This window comes from Rana temporaria, chromosome 1, assembly GCF_905171775.1.
Source record: "Rana temporaria chromosome 1, aRanTem1.1, whole genome shotgun sequence".
Classification (NCBI taxonomy): domain Eukaryota; kingdom Metazoa; phylum Chordata; class Amphibia; order Anura; family Ranidae; genus Rana; species Rana temporaria.
In genome coordinates, this window is record NC_053489.1 from 76,649,763 (window position 1) to 76,667,093 (window position 17,331).

Sequence of the window (17,331 nt, forward strand, 5' to 3'; positions counted from 1 at the left end):
CCAGCATTTAAGGATCACGCGCAGGGCAGGACTTAGGGTGGTGGGGGCCCCTGGGCTTGAGTGTTGAAGGGGCCCCCTGGAGCCGAGAATTGGGGGGGGGGTCATAGTTGTTGAGCAGGGGGGGTGCGCATTAAAGTTGTTGAGCGGGGGGGGCTCTCTTCCCTTCAGCAGACATCCATACACCGCTCTGGTTCCTCCTGGGGGTTTTTGCAGTTGAGCGGGGGGGGGGAGTGCCTCTCACCTGTACCTACAGCCGGGGCCACAGACTGTCATTAGCCCAGATGTCGGCTTTCTTCCCTTCAGCAGCCACAGTCCTGCTTTCATGCTGCCTCCTCTTGCAGTGCGGGAAAATTAACCCTTTGGCGGGACTGCGGGAAGAAGCTGTCTGTGCGGGAAAGTCCTGCAGAATCCATGCGTGTTGGGAGGTATGCGCAGGGCAGCCATCAGGAATTTTGGGGCCCCTTACACAGCCTAAGACATGGGCCCCCCGGAGCAAAGAACCGGGGGGGGGGGGGGTGCTGTCGCCTGAAATTTAGAAGCGGGGGGGCTCCCGCAAATTGAGAAGCGGGGGGGGCCTTTACAAAAAAGAAGAAATAAAGAAAATATATATACTGTATATATATATAAAAAAAGGGGGGTAGCCATCCGGGGTCCTGGGGACCTCTGGGCCCTTTAATAAAAAGAAAAAAGAAACCTCTGGGCCCTTTAATAAAAAAATATATATATAAACAAAATAAACATTTATAAAAAAATACATAAAAAAAGGGAGGTTGCCATCCGGGGCCCTGGGGATTTCTGGGCCCCTGGGGACCTCTGGGCCTTTTAATAAAAAATTTAAAAATATAAACAAAAATAATTTTTTTTAAAAAAAGGGGGGGGGGGTTGCCACATGGGGCCCTGGGGATCTCTGAGCCCTTTAATAAAAAAAAAAAATATATATATATATATATATATATATATAAATGTACATTTTTTTATAAAAAAAAAAAGGGGGGGGGGTTGCCATCCGGGGGCCCTGGAGACCTCTAATAATAAAAGGGGGGTTGCCGTCCGGGGCCCCTAAAAAAAAGGGGGTTGCCATCCGGGGCCCTCTATTGGGAGGGGCCCATGGGCTTGAGGCCAGTCAAGCCAAATGGTAAGTCCGGCCCTGATCACGTGCATGTGTGCTGGTAGAAACCATAAGATGCACAGTCTCCCCTGGAGATCAGTATGCATTCCACTGCCCCCAGGACCTGGATATGATGTGACCGGTCCGGAAGGCACCTCAACGTACATTTCGTATTGCTATGTCATCAGGAAGCGCCTACTGCGAGTGATCCTTAGTGCGGGACAAAGGCACTAATAAATGGAAGCAGAATTTGCATGTTTTATCTTATTTTAATAAAAAGCAGAATTACACTATTGGTCCCCAATTGTACTTTATCCCTATGGGAAACCGTGGTGGAGAGCATAGAAGGTTCCTGATCCATCCTTTGGCTCCAGGAGTGTCTATCTAGCGATTTCAGACCTTCTTTTTAATTAAAGAGGTCATGGATATCTGGGAAGCAGGCATTTTCACTTGAGCACAATGGGTGTAAATTGATTTTACATGCAGCGGTGGAGGTTTTTTTGCACGAATATTTGCGTCTACAATGTTATAAAGATATTTCTCTGAAGATTGATGGACATTTAAAGACACTTAGATTATTATTGTCACCATTTTCATTCCATGATTTATGGTTATATATACACATACTTGCTATAATATATTTTACAGTTCCCCCTATCACCACTATTTCATATTACTCGGTAGGATTCCTACAGTATTTTGGGCAGCAGCTATATAGTCATTACACTGGTTTCATTGGCGCAAGGTTGTTCACTTCGTATGTACTACACTGCCTGCACTAACTGTTCCAAATTATTATGCCAATGATATTTTTCTCATTTACCTAAATAATTGATGTAAACAACAGTCAGCATAATTCTCATGTTATAAACTATTAAGAGTACAATTCAAATTTTATTGAACAAACCTCCTAATGATAACATTTTTTTTTTTTCCAAAATAAAAAACTTACAATATACTGTTCCAAATTATTACACGCAGTAAGTTTCAAAACACTTTATATAGGTTGTAAAGAACTGAAAATTGTAATTTGTTGTGTTTGCAGCATATTTACTAAAATATAAGGCTATTTCAATCAAACTTTTAAAACATTTTAACTTTTTAAACATTTTAACAGGTCACGTTACATTTTAACATAGAACCCTTTATTTGATAGCAGCTTAACAAGTCTTGCATCCATTGAACTTGTGAGTTTTTGGACAGTTTCTGCTTGAATTTGTTTGCAAGATGTCAGAATAGCCTCCCAGAGCTGCTGTTGGGATGTAAACTGCCTCCCACTCTCAGATCTTTGCTTGAGGATGCTCCAAAGGTTCTCAATAGGATTGAGGTCAGGGGAGGATAGAGGCCACACCATGACTTTCTCTCCTTTTATCCCCATAGCAGCCATTGATGCAGAGGTATTCTTTGTATCATGAGATGGTGCATTGTCATGCATAAAGATTATTTTATTACGGAAAGCATAGTTCTTCCTTCTGTACCAGGGAAGGAAGTGGTCAATCAGGAACTCCACATACTTTGCAGAGGTCATCTTTACACCTTCGGGGACCCTAAAAGAGGCCGACCAGCTCTCTTCCCATGATTCCGGCCCAAGGCATGACTCCACCGCCGCCTTGCTGATGTCTCAGCCATCTTGGAACAGGGTGGCCGTCCATCAGCCATCCACTACTTCATCCATCTGGAACATCCAGGGTTGCACGGCACTCATCAGTGAACAGGACCGTTTGAAAATTAGTCTTCATGTATTTTTCTGCCCAATACAGCCGTTTCTGCTTGTGAGCATTGGTTAGTGGTGGCTGAATGGAAGGTTTATGCACAGTTGCAAGACTCGGGAGGACTCTACCCCTTGATGTCCGTGTGACTCCAGAGGCACCAGCAGCTTCAAATATCTGTTTGCTGCTTTGTAATGTTTTTTTAGCAGCTGCTTTCTTGATCCGATGCATGGATCTGGCAGAAATCTTTCTTAATGTGGCTTTATCTGTACGAAACCCATCTGTGCTCTGAATCAGCCACAAATCTCTTAATAGTGCGATGATCACGCTTAAGTTTTTCGTGCAATATCTAATGTTTTCATACCTCGTCCAAGGCATTCTTTTTTCGGCAGCAGAGAGATCCTTTTTCTTCCCCATATTGCTTGAAAATGATGCTCTGCTTAATATTGTGTATTGGAAAACCCTTCTTTAGTAGTTTTTTCTTTAATTGGGCTCGCTGTCTATTTGTGACACTGAAATAGAATTTGCATAATAATTTGGAACAGGGTGTAGAGTCTACACTGAATGCAGAGTGTGTGTATATTAATATATATATATATATATATATATATATATATATATATATATATATATATATATATATATATATATATATATATATATATTACATACACACTGTCAGGTCCATACATTTTGGGACATCAACACAATTCTAATCTTTTTGGCTCTATACACCACCATAATGGATTTGAAATTAACAAGATGTCCTTTAACTGCATACTTTCAGCTTTAATTTGAGGGTATTTACATCCAAATCAGGTGAACGGTGTAGGAATTACAACAGTTTGTATATGTGTCTCCCACTTTTTAAGGGACCAAAATTAATGGGACAATTGGCTGCTCAGCTGTTCCATGACCAGGTGTGTGTTATTCCCTCATTATCCAATTTACAAGGAGCAGATAAAAGGTCCAGAGTTCATTTCAAGTGTGCTATTTGCATTTGGAATCTGTTGCTGACAACTCTCAATATGAGATCCAAAGAGCTGTCACTATCAGTGAAGCAAGCCATCATTAGGCTGAAAAAACAAAACAAACCCATCAGAGAGATAGCAAAAACATTAGGTGTGGCGAAATGAACTGTTTGGAACATCCTTAAGAAGAAAGAACGCACCTGTGAGCTCAGCAACACCTAAAGACCGGGAAGACCACGGAAAACAACTGTGGTGGATGACCGAAGAACTCTTTCCCTGGTGAAGAAAACACCCTTCACAACAGTTGGCCATAATAAGAACACTCTCCAGGAGGTAGGTGTATGTGTGTCAAAGTCAACAATCAAAAGAAGACGTCACCAGAGTGAATACAGAGGGTTCACCACAAGATGTAAACCATTGGTGAACCTCAAAAACAGGACGGCCAGATTAGAGTTTGCCAAACAACATCTAAGAAAGCCTTCACAGTTCTGGAACAACATCCTATGGACAGATGAGACCAAGATCAACTTGTACCAGAGTGATGGGAAGAGAAGAGTATGGAGAAGGAAAGGAACTGCTCATGATCCAAAGCATACCACCTCATCGGTAAAACATGGTGGTGGTAGTGTCATGGCGTGGGAGAAGAGTATGGAGAAGGAAAGGAACTGCTCATGATCCAAAGCATACCACCTCATCGGTAAAACATGGTGGTGGTAGTGTCATGGCGTGGGCATGTATGGCTGCCAATGGAACTGGTTCTCTTGTATTTATTGATGATGTGACTGCTGACAAAAGCAGCAGGATGAATGCTGAAGTGTTTTGGGCATTATTATCTGCTCATATTCAGCCAAATGCTTCAGAACTCATTGGACGGAGCTTCACAGTGCAGATAGACAATGACCCGAAGCATACTGCGAAAGCAACCAAAGAGTTATTTAAGGGAAAGAAGTGGAATGTTATGCAATAGCCAAGTCAATCACCTGACCTGAATTCGATTAAGCATGCATTTCACTTGCTGAAGACAAAACTGAAGGGAAAATGCCCCAAGAACAAGCAGGAACTTAAGACAGTTGCAGTAGAGGCCTGGCAGAGCATCACCAGGGATGAAACCCAGCGTCTGGTGATGGCTATGCGGTCCAGACTTCAGGCTGTAATTGACTACAAAGGATTTGCAACCAAGTATTAAAAAGTGAAAGTTTGATTGTTAATCTGTCCCATTACTTTTGGTCCCTTAAAAAACTGTTGTAATTCCTACACCGTTCACCTGATTAGGATTTAAATACCCTCAAATTAAAGCTGAAAGTCTGCAGTTAAAGCACATCTTGTTTGTTTCATTTCAAATACATTGTGGTGGTGTAAAGAGCCAAACCAGTGCCGGCCCAAGACATCGTGCTGCCTGGGACCAAGAATGAAATGCTGCCCCCCCCCAAATAAATCACGCCCACCAAAAGGCCCCCACATTCATTATTTTATATCATGATAGCTAAAGGGGACACGTCATGGCTCTATACATGTATATAGGAGTATAAAGAGGACCTGTCATGGCTCTATACATGTATCCAGGAGTATAAAGGGACCTGTTCATTCCTGGCGGCCACCATGTCTTTTGCGCAAACTAACCATGTACGCTAATTGTGTTTTTTTTGGTACCAAAAATATGTAGAAGAATACATATTGGCCTAAACTGATGAAGAAATTCGTTTTTTTATTATAGCAAAAAGTAAAATATGCATATATATATTTTTTTAATTGTCGTTTTTGTTGTTGTTTATAGCACAAACAATAAAAACCGTCAGTAGGGCAGTGGACAGTGTCAGTAGGGCAGTGGACGTGTCAGTAGAGCAGTGGACGGTGTCAGTAGGTCAGTGGACGGTGTCAGTCAGTAGAGCAGTGGACAGTGTCAGTCAGTAGAGCAGTGGACGGTGTCAGTCAGTAGAGCAGTGGACGGTGTCAGTCAGTAGAGCAGTGGACGGTGTCAGTCAGTAGGGCAGTGGACGGTGTCAGTAGGGCAGTGGACCGTGTCAGTAGGGCAGTGGACCGTGTCAGTAGGGCAGTGGACCATGTCAGTAGGGCAGTGGACCGTGTCAGCAGCATTGTACCTCCATCCAAAAACCTGAATCAACTCTCCTGAACCCAACCCCATACAAACTGTTCACAAAGTGCCACTGTGCATTCTACAACCCTTTCAAGCACCTTTTAATTACAAAAAAAAAGCCCAAAAAATTCAAAGCAATCCACAAGCACCCCACAAATAGAGAAGAAAATAACAGATTAAATATCAGACAGTGCCTGTCCCCCCCCCCCCCCCCCCAATATAGAACTCCATTACAGCAAGACAAAAAAAACATTACCTTCCAGGAGCCGCTGCAAAGATGTGGCCCTCCATTCACTGTCTCTGGAGTGCACAGACAGTGCAGTGTGACCTGGCTGCAGGACATTAGCCCTTCTGGAGCGGGGGAAGAAAGATGGGGTTTGCATGCTGTTTGGGGGTAGCTGATAGAAGTGGGGTAGCTGACAGAGGAAGGGGTAGGCGACAGAGGGGAGGGGCGGGTTGACAGAAAAGGGCGGGTTGACAGAGAGGGGGGCTGACAGAGAGGGGGGCTGCTGACAGAGAGGGGGACTGACAGGGGGGTTGCTGACAAAGATGCAGAGAGGGAGCTGACAGAAAGGGGGGTTGCTGACAGAGGGGAGTGGCTTACAGAGAAGGGTGGGCTGACAGGGGTGGGTTGCTGACAGAGAAGGGGGCTGATGGAGGGAGGTTGCTGACAGAGAGGGGGCTGACAGGGGGGTTGCTGACAGAGAGGGGGCTGACAGGGGGGTTGCTGACAGGGAGGGGGCTGACAGGGCGGGGGGCTGACAGGGGGGTTGCTGACAAAGAGGCAGAGAGGGGGGTTGCTGACAGAGGGGAGTGGCTTACAGAGAAGGGCAGGCTTACAGAGGGGTGGCTTATAGAGAAGGGTGGGCTGACAGGGGTGGGTTGCTGACAGAGAAAGGGGCTGATGGAGGGGGGTTGCTGACAGAGAGGGGGCTGACAGGGGAGTTGCTGACAGAGAGGGGGGCTGACGGGGGTTGCTGACAGAGGGGGGGGGGCTGATGGGGTTGCTGACAGAGAGGGGGCTGACAGACGGGGTTGCTGACAGAGGGGGGTGGCTTACAGAGAAGGGTGGGCTGACAGGGGGTGGCTTATAGAGAGGGGCGGGCTGACAGAGTGAAATGGCTTACAGAGAGGGGCAGGCAGACAGAAGGGGGGTACTGAAAAGGGGGTTGATGACAGGGAGGGGGCTGACAGTGGGGGGTTGCTGACAGAGAGGGGGGTTGACAGGGAGGGGGGCTGATGGGGGGGTTGCTGCCAGAGGGGGGGCTTGCTGAAATAGAGGGGGCTGATAGGGGGGGTTGCTGACAGAGAGGGGGCTGACAGGGGGGTGTTGCTAACGGGGGTTGCTGACAGCCAGGGGAGGCTTACAGAGAGAGGGGTGCAGGCTGACAGACGGGCAGGTGGAAGAGCGGATGACACAGACCTCATCCCAGGCAGTCAGAAGAAACAGTGCGCCAGGCAGGGGGCTGCGAATCGCGATCACCCACAGTCACGCACATGTCACGTGTTTTATCCGGACAAGCGGCCTGCCCGCTCCTGTGTCCTGTCACCACTACAGCAGCGGCACCGGGCTCCTGAGAGGCAGCGGCGCCTGCCTTTCTCACTCGCTGACTGCTTCCGCTGCGAGTGTCCTCACGGCAGCCCGGAGCCATGCTCCTCACAGGCAGCGGAGCGGGAGAATGCCGCTCCCCTAAATGTGCCGCCTGGTACCCATGGTACCACCCGGTCCCATCATAGGGCCGGCCCTGGCCTGCACACCACTAACCTACCTGCCTGCCTGCCTAATCTAGCTCAATCTATCTCCATCCACACACTATACATGGCCTCTATTGAAGTAGCCTTATATAGTGTGGGGCGTGGACTCCTGAGCCAATTATGGCTCTCGCAGCAGAGAGTGCTGTGATTGGCCAAAGCATGCAAGTCAGGTGCATGCTTTGGCCAATCATCAGATGTCAATGAACTGCGATCTCGCAGTGGATTACGTTTTTTTGCAGAGATCAAATTTCCTGCGGACGCCCCATATATTCTGTTCATTTGCGAGCAAACGAATACCCGATGTTTGCGTCAAACATCCCTAGAGTACAGTTTAAGATAGAATTTAATATTTCTTTCACAAGGGTTATTTTTTTTTAACACAAGAACAGGTCCAGGATAATTTAAAGGAGATTTCCTAACTCATTGGAGCTATTTAAAATCTCACTCCTACAAATTTGCCTTCTCTATTTACTCCGCATATGTGAGACTTTTACACAGCGTGGCCACATACAGAGGCCCAACATGCAGGGAGCACCTTCAGGCGTTCTGGAGCACCCAGGTCAATTCTGACATTTCTCTCCTACATGTAAAAATCATAATTTATTTGCTAGAAAATGTCATAGAAACCCAAAACATTATATATTTTTTTTAGCAAAGACCCTAGAGAATACAATGGCGGTCATTGCAACTTTTTATTTCGCACGGTATTTGTGCAGCCATTTTTCGAATGCGTTTTTTTTTGGAAAGAAAACAGTAAAGTTAGCCCAATGTTTTTGCATAATGTGAAAGATGAAGTTACGCCGAGTAAATAGATACCCAACATGTCACCCTTCAAAATTGCACACGCTCGTGGAATGGCATCAAACTTCACTACTTAAAAATCCCCATAGGCGACGCTTTAAATATTTTTACTGGTTACGTGGTTTTAGTTACAGAGGAGGTCTAGGGCCAAAATTATTGCTCTCGCTCTAACGTTCGCAGCGATACCTCACATATGTGGTTTGTAAACAGTCTTCATATGTGGGTGGGACGTTGCTTCTGTATGCGAGCACACAGGGACAGGGGTGCTTTTTAAAAAAAAAAAATGTATTGTTTATTTTACTTTATTTATTTTAGTTTGACACGTTTTATCCCAAAAATAAATGTTTTGATCACTTTTATTCCTAACCCAATGTAAACATCCCTTGTAATAGGAATATGGCATGACAGGTCCTCCTTACAGTGAGAAATGGGGTCAATAAGACCCCAACATCTCACCTCTAGGCTGGAAAGCCTGAAATAAAAAAAAACAATCCTGGCTTCGATCGTAGCGGTGAGTCGGTAGAAGCACCGGAGGGGGGGGGGATGTCCCCTCTCGCCTCCTGTAAGAACGATTAAGCGGCAGAACAGCCGCTATGATCATTCTTATGGTGTGGGGAATCGCCGGCTGAAAAAGCTGATATCTGAATGATGCCTGTAGCTGTAGGGCATCATTCAGATATCCCCGCACAAAGTCAAGGACGTCATATGACGGCCGGCGGGTGGGAAGTGGTTAAAACGCATTTTTTTTTAACACAAAGTTGGCCAATTATACAATGTTTCTAACACATAGCATGTACATGCCAAAAATGACACCCCAAAATAGATTCTCCCTCTCCTCCTGAGTACGGCGATACCACATGTGTGAGACTTTCACAGCGTGGCCACATATAGAGGTCGAGTACAGCCGAGCATGGCTGAGCATGGCCGAGTATCACAAAGTATGGCTGGGTATCGCAGAGTATGGCCGGGTATCGCAGAGTATGGCTGGGTATCGCAGAGTATGGCTGGGTATCGCAGAGTATAGCTGGGTATCGCAGAGTATGGCTGGGTATCACCGAGTATGGCTGGGTATCGCAGAGTATAGCTGGGTATCGCAGAGTATGGCTGGGTATCACCGAGTATAGCTGGGTATCGCAGAGTATAGCTGGGTATCGCAGAGTATGGCTGGGTATCGCAGAGTATGGCTGGGTATCGCAGAGTATGGTTGGGTATCGCAGAGTATGGTTGGGTATCGCAGAGTATGGCTGGGTATCGCAGAGTATGGTTGGGTATCGCAGAGTATGGTTGGGTATCACAGAGTATAGCTGGGTATTGCCGAGTATGGCTGGGTATGGCAGGGTGTTGCAGGGTATTGCAGAGTGTTGTAGGGATGGATGGGATCTCTCCCCTCTCACACTGTACCGATAGGTACAGTGTGAGAGGGGAGAGAGAAACCGGAGACATGACGCCGGTTTGTTTACAAGTGATCGCTCTGTCATTTGACGGAGCGATCATGTGGTAAACGGCCGCTATCAGCAGTCATTTACCGTGATCCGTGATGCGCCAGGCCCTCTGGACCCCGGCGGTTACGGACACTTCCGTCCTGTACGCGTCTTTTATCTATGGGGGCGGGTTATTAAGTGGTCAATATAAAACACAAATAAGCAATCCTGTGCTAGTGTATAAACAATCCTTATGTGCATAATAATAAACAATTATATAGAAATATATAAAACAATTAAATCAAGTGTATTGCAATATGTTCGTGAAATAAAAAATATCTTTCAAATATTAAATAAAGTCCATTTGTAAAGTGCATCCAAAATAATCTGATGTTTTAGACAGAGGAACTCAGTCGTTATTCCAAATGGGATCACTTCTCAGACAAACAAATGGGGATGAGGGGGAAAAGAAGAGGTATGGGAGTCCAAATTACAAATGGAGAATGCACATGTCCTTCTACAATCCTCCCCCAGTGGTACCAGCCTCTCACCTTAATGGAAAACCCCAGTGGGTCTAATGGTGCATCAAGGAATACCGATCACCAAACGCGGTTGTTGTGTCCTCCTCCAGTTGTCAGGTAAAAGGATCTCTGAGGCTCTTCATCCAATCCCTCCAACTTTTCTTCTTAGGCCGGGTTCACACTAGTGCGACATATGACACTCTTCCTACTTTGGATCCAACTTTGCCCTGCGACTTGAAGCCGACATATGTCTGACTTTCAATGAATGGGGATCCGACTTGGATCCCTGACAATACCAGGCACTGTGGTTGGTATGAATCATGAGGGGGAACTCCACACCAAATTGTAGATAAAAAAACTGCATGGGTTCCCCCTCCAAGAGAATACCAGGCCCTTGGGTCTGGTATGGATTTAAAGGGGAACCCCTATGCCGTAAAAATGGCGTGGGGTCCCCCCCAAAATCCACACCAGACCCTTATCGAGCACGCTGCCCGGCCAGTCAGGAAAGGGGGTGGGGACGAGCGAGCGCCCCCCTCCTGAACCGTACCAGGCCGCATGCCCTCATCATGGGGGGGGGTGGATGCTTTGGGGCAGGGGGTGCCCCGCGGCCCCCCCCACCCCAAAGCACCCTGTCCTCATGTTGATGAGGACAAGGACCTCTTCCCGACAACCCTGGCCGTTGGTTGTCGGGGTCTGCAGGCGGGGGGCTTATCGGAATCTGAGAGCCCCCTTTAATAAGGGGTCCCCCAGATCCCAGCCCCCCACCCTATGTGAATGAGTATGGGGTACATCGCTAGTAAAAGAGCTGGAAGAGGATAGCCGAGGAACCAGGCAGAAGGCAGAAAGCACCGGAGAGCAGGAGAAGAACCGGAGAGCGTGGAGAAGGCATCGGAGAGCAGGAGAAGAGGCTGGAGAGTCGGAAGAGACCCCCGAAGTCGGAAGAAGACCCCGAGAGATGCCTAATAAATGACTTTAAAATTACTTTTTTTTTTCCCCTCCAGGTGAATGGGTAGGGGTACGATGTGCCCCATACTCATTCACATAGGGTGGGGGTCTGGGATCTGGGGGCCCCCTTTATTAAAGGGGGCTCCCGGATTCCAATAAGCCCCCCGCCCGCAGACCCCGACAACCAACAGCCAGGGTTGTCGGGAAGAGGTCCTTTTCCTCATCAACATGGGGACTGGATGCTTTGGGGTGGGGGGACGCAGGGCACCCCCTGCCCCAAAGCACCCACCCCCCATGTTGAGGGCATGCGGCCTGGTACGGTTCAGGAGGTGGGGTGCTCGCTCATCCCCACCCCCTTTCCTGACCGGCCGGGCTGCGTGCTTGCATAAGGATCTGGTATGGATTTTGGGGGGACCCCCATGTCATTTTTTCGGCGTAGGGGTTCCCCTTTAAATCCATACCAGACCCAAGGGCCTGGTATGCTCTTGGAGGGGGAACCCATGTCGTTTTTTTATTTAAAATTTGGCGTGGGTTTCCCCCTTAAGATCAGCAGAGCACAAGTCGCATTCCAAAGTCGGATCATGCAAGACGGCGTTCCGACTTTGATACGACTTCAAAGATATTCAATGGGCTGAAGTAGGATCAAAGTCGGACCAAAGTAGTGCAGGAAGCATTTTCAAAGTCGGTCCGACATGTGTCGGACCAGTTAAGACGGCTCCCATAGGGATTTTCACACGTCATGCGACATGAGCTCCCAATGTACCAGTGGGAACTCGGCCTTATGGATATGATCTCTACATTAAGGTGACCAGATTGAATGAATGACATATTTTTTTTTTTTTACTAGTAATGGGGGCAATCAGCGACTCTCTGCCCGTCGCCAGCCTTACAGCCTGTCAAATCTTACTCTCCAGGCCCCAGCTACTACTGGGTGGGGAGCAGAGGAAGATCACTCCGCCAGGCAAGGCAAGCAGATAAGCAGGCAGGTGGATGGCTGGGATTTGAGCCAAGGCAGAAGAACATGTGAGCGGAGCTGAATGGGCATACGCCCGAAACTGAAGAAATATTCCCTCCACTCCGACCAGCACATGATCATCAGAAAGGGGCACAGATAATGGAAAAAATACACCCCCTATGCTAGTAGGAGCGGTGGGTGTGCAATTTTTTATTCTGTACTGACTGTCTTTGAAATTGCCCCAGCCCCTGTTCAAATCCAATCCGGGGACAAAACTGGGGACAGACTTGGTCCGGGGACAGTGTCCTCAATCCAGGGACTTTCCCCTGAAACCGGGGATGTCTGGTCACCCTACTCTACATGCCTGAAGTAGCTGTGGGGGGGGGGGGATGGGGGTTTTTGGGCACTTAGAGGTGTCCGAAAACCACACACTAGGAAGCCAGCGAATCAGCTCAGGCAGTGGTGAAATCCTGGGGAAAAAAGTATGGGAACTCCCACCCAAGATCCACTCCCCCACCAAAAAAAATAAATAATAATACGCTCATATGCATAATTACTAAACCGCATGTTTTAATTACTAGAAGCAAGTTCTTTCTAAATCCCGCGATAACTCGCGGCAGACCTCTGCAATGTCTCCTGGGAACATTGACAAAAGCTCCCAGGAGACATTGCGGCATCGAGGAAGTGACGGAATACCCGCACACTTCTATTGAAAAGCTTGTGGCGTGCAAAACACAACCCAAAAACTTCACCCGGTGCAGGGAAAAAGTGCACACACATAAGGAGGTGCAACAAAAACCTGTGACGGGTGCATACGTCAATTGGCCCTCCGAAAAGGGCCCAACCCTGATCCCCCGGGGCGCAAGGCTCCTGACAGGGACTGAGGTATCAGTGGTCCATGCAGCCGAAGCCACATGAACCCATCAAGGCCCATGTAGCCGAAGCCAGCACGAGCCCAACAGTGAGGCTTCCCCGAAGGGAGACCCCATGAGAGCAGGCGAACTAAGCCAGAAGGCCATGTCCACCTACTCCCAAGACGTTCAGGGCAGGCCCGAGGACCAGCACCCTACTAATCACACCAAACAAAAATAAGTGACAAACTAGACAAACACGGGGAAAATAAAAAAGGAAATACCCGCACACTACCTGATAAATCCATATACAGGAAGCATAACATAACATAAAGGATTACTGGTTCGCCTGCCCCTGACAGTGACTCGAGCTGGGCATCGCCGCTTAGTGAAGGATTGGCTCGGGCGGCTCGGCTGCTCTAGTCCTGCAAAGGGAACTGAGTTCCTGCTGTGAAAAAAGTGCAGGAACTCCGTTCCCACGCGTTCCCGCAGGACTTGAGCCCTGAGCTCAGGGTTATTTATGTTTGCTTCTCATTCTCATTTTCTAACTAGATGAGACCTCAGAATTGAATTACCTGAATAAAAAATGAATGTGGCTTTCCAAATCTCTTTCAGCTGTCTTGCAAAGCAAAACTAAACAAAGCTGTGAAGATTTTGCCATTACCAAAGAAATGTGATGATGTCAAAGATGGGACTGTATGTGACACAGCAGGATGGGGTTCAACCAAAAAAAATACTCTGCAACTGTCAGACAAGCTGATGGAAGTCAGTCTTCCAGCAATAAGCAGAAAGAAATGTGCTGCAATGTGGAAACCTTACCGAATCACCCCAAACATGATGTGCACTCTTGATGCGAGTGGAAAGGAAGATGCATGCCTTGTAAGTATGGAATAGGTATTGTCATTTAAGATACATTTTCCAAGTAGGAATGAGGTACAAGTTCAGGGCAATGTAGGTTTCATCCTGAACTCTAGCTGTTTGAGATTTTTTACTAGTACGTTGAAAGGCTCCCTGCAAAGCTACTGGCGTTTTTTTATAGCTTTTTTTAGCTTCAGTGTGCATGGAGCCTAAGGTGGGGTCTCTCTTACAATCCATACCAGACCCTTACAACACAAATTAAGGGCCAGATTCAGAGAGACGAGCGCATCTTTAGTTAGGCGTAGCGCATCTCATATGCGCTACGCCGACGTAACATTGAGAGGCAATTACTGCATTCACACTTGCTCCCATATGTGCGCCGGCGTAACGTAAATGGGCCGGCGTAAGCCCACGTAATTCAAAGTAGTAAGGCAGTGGGCGTGTTGTATTATAATGAAGCGTGACCCAATGTAAATGCATGGCCGAACGAACGGCGCATGCGCCCGCATGCTCAGAATCACGTAGAAATTACTCCCTAAGATATGCCGACTCAATTCCTGTGACGTGAACGTAACCTACGCCCAGCCCCATTCACGTACGACTTACGTAAAAGACGTAAAAATATACACTTGTTCCGTCGTCCATACTTTGCATTACCTGCGCCTCATATAGCAGGGGTAACTTTACGCCGGACGTAATCTTACGTAAACGGCGTAGCAAGTACGTTCGTGAATCGGCATATCTAGGTCATTTGCATATTCGACAAGTAAATCTACGGAAGCGCCCCTAGCACCCAGCGTAAATATGCACCCAAGTTACGACGGCGTAAGAGACTTACGTCGGTCGTATCTTGCAAAAATTCAGGCGTATCTGCTTTTCAGAATAAGCGTATAGATACGATGGCGCACATTTGGACTTACGACAGTCGTAAGTCCTTTCTGAATCTGGCCCCATGTGTCTGGGAACTTTATATATTAACCAGCAATTTAAATGTTATTTTTTTTATTTTGTAAATGTCACTTTTGCTTGATTATATTATACAGGTGTGCCATTTCACAGGCAGATTTAGACCCCTTTCACACCGGCTGTCCGATCAGGCCCACCTTTCCTTTTTTTCATTCGGACCTGATCGGACCATCCATTCGCCCCTATGGAGCGGCGGAAGTCCGCTGACATCTGCGATCCGCCCAAATCCAGACGGATGGTGGTCCTATTTACCATCCGTCTGGTGGATCAGATGTAATCGGATGAAAACAGACAGGCTGTCTATTTTCATCCGATCTCTCCATAGAGGATAGTGGGACTCTAACAGGTCCTGTCCCTACAAAGTCAGCAGGAAACAGACCTGTGCTCCTTGTTGAGCAGCATTTAATACAAATAAAAATGGTGTCAGCGCTTAATGGTATATAGCTGGTAGCAATTAGTGTAGATATACAAAACACTGTGATAACAATGACAAAGAAAAATTGCAGTACTCAGCACAATATCAATAAACACAAAACACCTGAAGTGTTATCATAGTGTGTCCAACATTGAAACTATTTAAAAGAATCACATAGAAAAGTTCTTATGAAAAAAATATCAAGTGATATGATTCAGGAGATCTCCCTCCTCTAGTGCTTCAATCACCCAGTGTGACCTCCACCAATGTCAGAAAAACGCACTCACCAAATATAGTTGCTGGCTAATGAATTGAACAGTAAATCGCATATGATAAGATCCAGGTCATCAGAGGTCATCATAAGCTCACATTTATCCCCTCTACCCTCTTCAGAGCGTATCCAAGTGTATGGATCATGACCAGAAACTTTTATTTCTTATAGGTACATGTTTTCCAGGTCAGCTCCCAAACCCCTTGTTTGATGACCCCTTCCCTATTAGCCAGTGATTAGGGGAGCATGGGCGCCGCCCCCCTATCCATGCGTCCGGCCCCCTAAACTACATTCAGGGCGCGGGACCATGGATTCCAATGGAGATGGGTGTTTTTTTTAAGCATGTGATTAGAGTCAGAGGCTCTAATAGGCTTCAAAAAAGGGTGGGCTCTGGGCTCTACCCAGTTGTGTGAGAATAGCAAATGAATATTCGCTATTCTCACACTAATTCTCCTCCTAGCCAGTTGTGAGACCCGTCACCTGATTGGCTGAAAGGACAGGTAATCCTATTAGATGCCTAGCGCGTAGGAGGAGGAGATCGGAAGCCGCCATGCTGGAGGAGAGAATGCAGGTGCCAATGCCCACCACCTGTCACCTGGGGTAAGTGCCAGACCGGCCGTCAGACAGCGAGCGAATGGGAAATGCCCCCAGCCGCCACTTATTATTAACCTTAAAGGAGTTGTAAAGTCTCAAGGTTTTTCACCTTAATGTTGCAGCAGCCCCCCAAAGCCCCCTTTTTTTTTACCTGAACCTGATCGTTCCAGCGATAAGAACAAGTCAGCAGCTCCAGCTGCTGTCTCAGGTCCTCATTGGACAGATTGATAGCAGTAGGAGCCATTGGCTCTCATTGCTGTCAATCAAATCCAGTGACACACGAGCTGGGGGCAGGGCTGAGTCCTGCTGTCTGTGTTAATGGACGCAGCAGCAGAACTCGGGAGCGCGCCCGCATGAGTGCCCCCATGAAAAGCGGCTCTCCGTGGGGGCACTCGATGAGAAGGAGGAGCCAGGAGTGCCGCCGGGGGAAAAGAAAGATCGGGGCCACTCTGTGCAAAACCCTTGCACAGAGCAGGTAAATATATCATGTTTGTTATTTAAAGAAATAAAAAAATAAAAAATTTACAATCACTTTAGAAATGGGCTTCATTTATTCCAAACTCAGGTACATTTGTTTCATCATTATTCCCAAGCAACCAACAATCAGGCCTCGTACACACGACTGAGTTTCTCGGCAAAAACCAGCAAGAAACTTGCTGGGAGATATTTTTTTGCCGAGGAAACCGGTCGTGTGTACATTTTCGTTGGGGAAACTGTCGAGAAACTCAACGAGCCAAAAAGAGAGAAAGTTCTCTATTTAATTGACGGGAATGGAGAAAATTGGCTTGTCGAGTTCCTTAACAGCCTAACAAGGAACTCGACGAGGAAAACGATGTGTTTCACCCGTCGAGTTCCTCGGTCGTGTGTACGAGGCTTCACATGACAATGAATATGTTGGGTTATGAAGGTTAACAAAACATACTAAGCTCAAACCTTTTTAATGTTAATACAGACAGTGTCAAAACATGTAAATGAGACATCTAATAATTTATCCTTACAGTAGGGAAAAGTCTTGCCTGATCTCATCATTTACAGTTCATGGATTGCTCTTGCCTGGAATAGTCATTCCACTGACATTTGCCATGGATGAATTCT

At 47.0% G+C, this 17,331-nt stretch overlaps 1 protein-coding gene across 1 annotated transcript in view; it reads left to right on the forward strand.

Annotated features, from left to right (window-relative positions):
* LOC120928297 (granzyme A-like) overlaps positions 1-17,331 on the forward strand; it is a 40,414-nt gene that overhangs the window by 15,030 nt on the left and 8,053 nt on the right. The window contains exon 4 of the mRNA XM_040339397.1: positions 13,748-14,011. Coding sequence (XP_040195331.1) covers positions 13,748-14,011 — 264 coding nt within the window. The remainder of the gene's footprint in view (positions 1-13,747; positions 14,012-17,331) is intronic.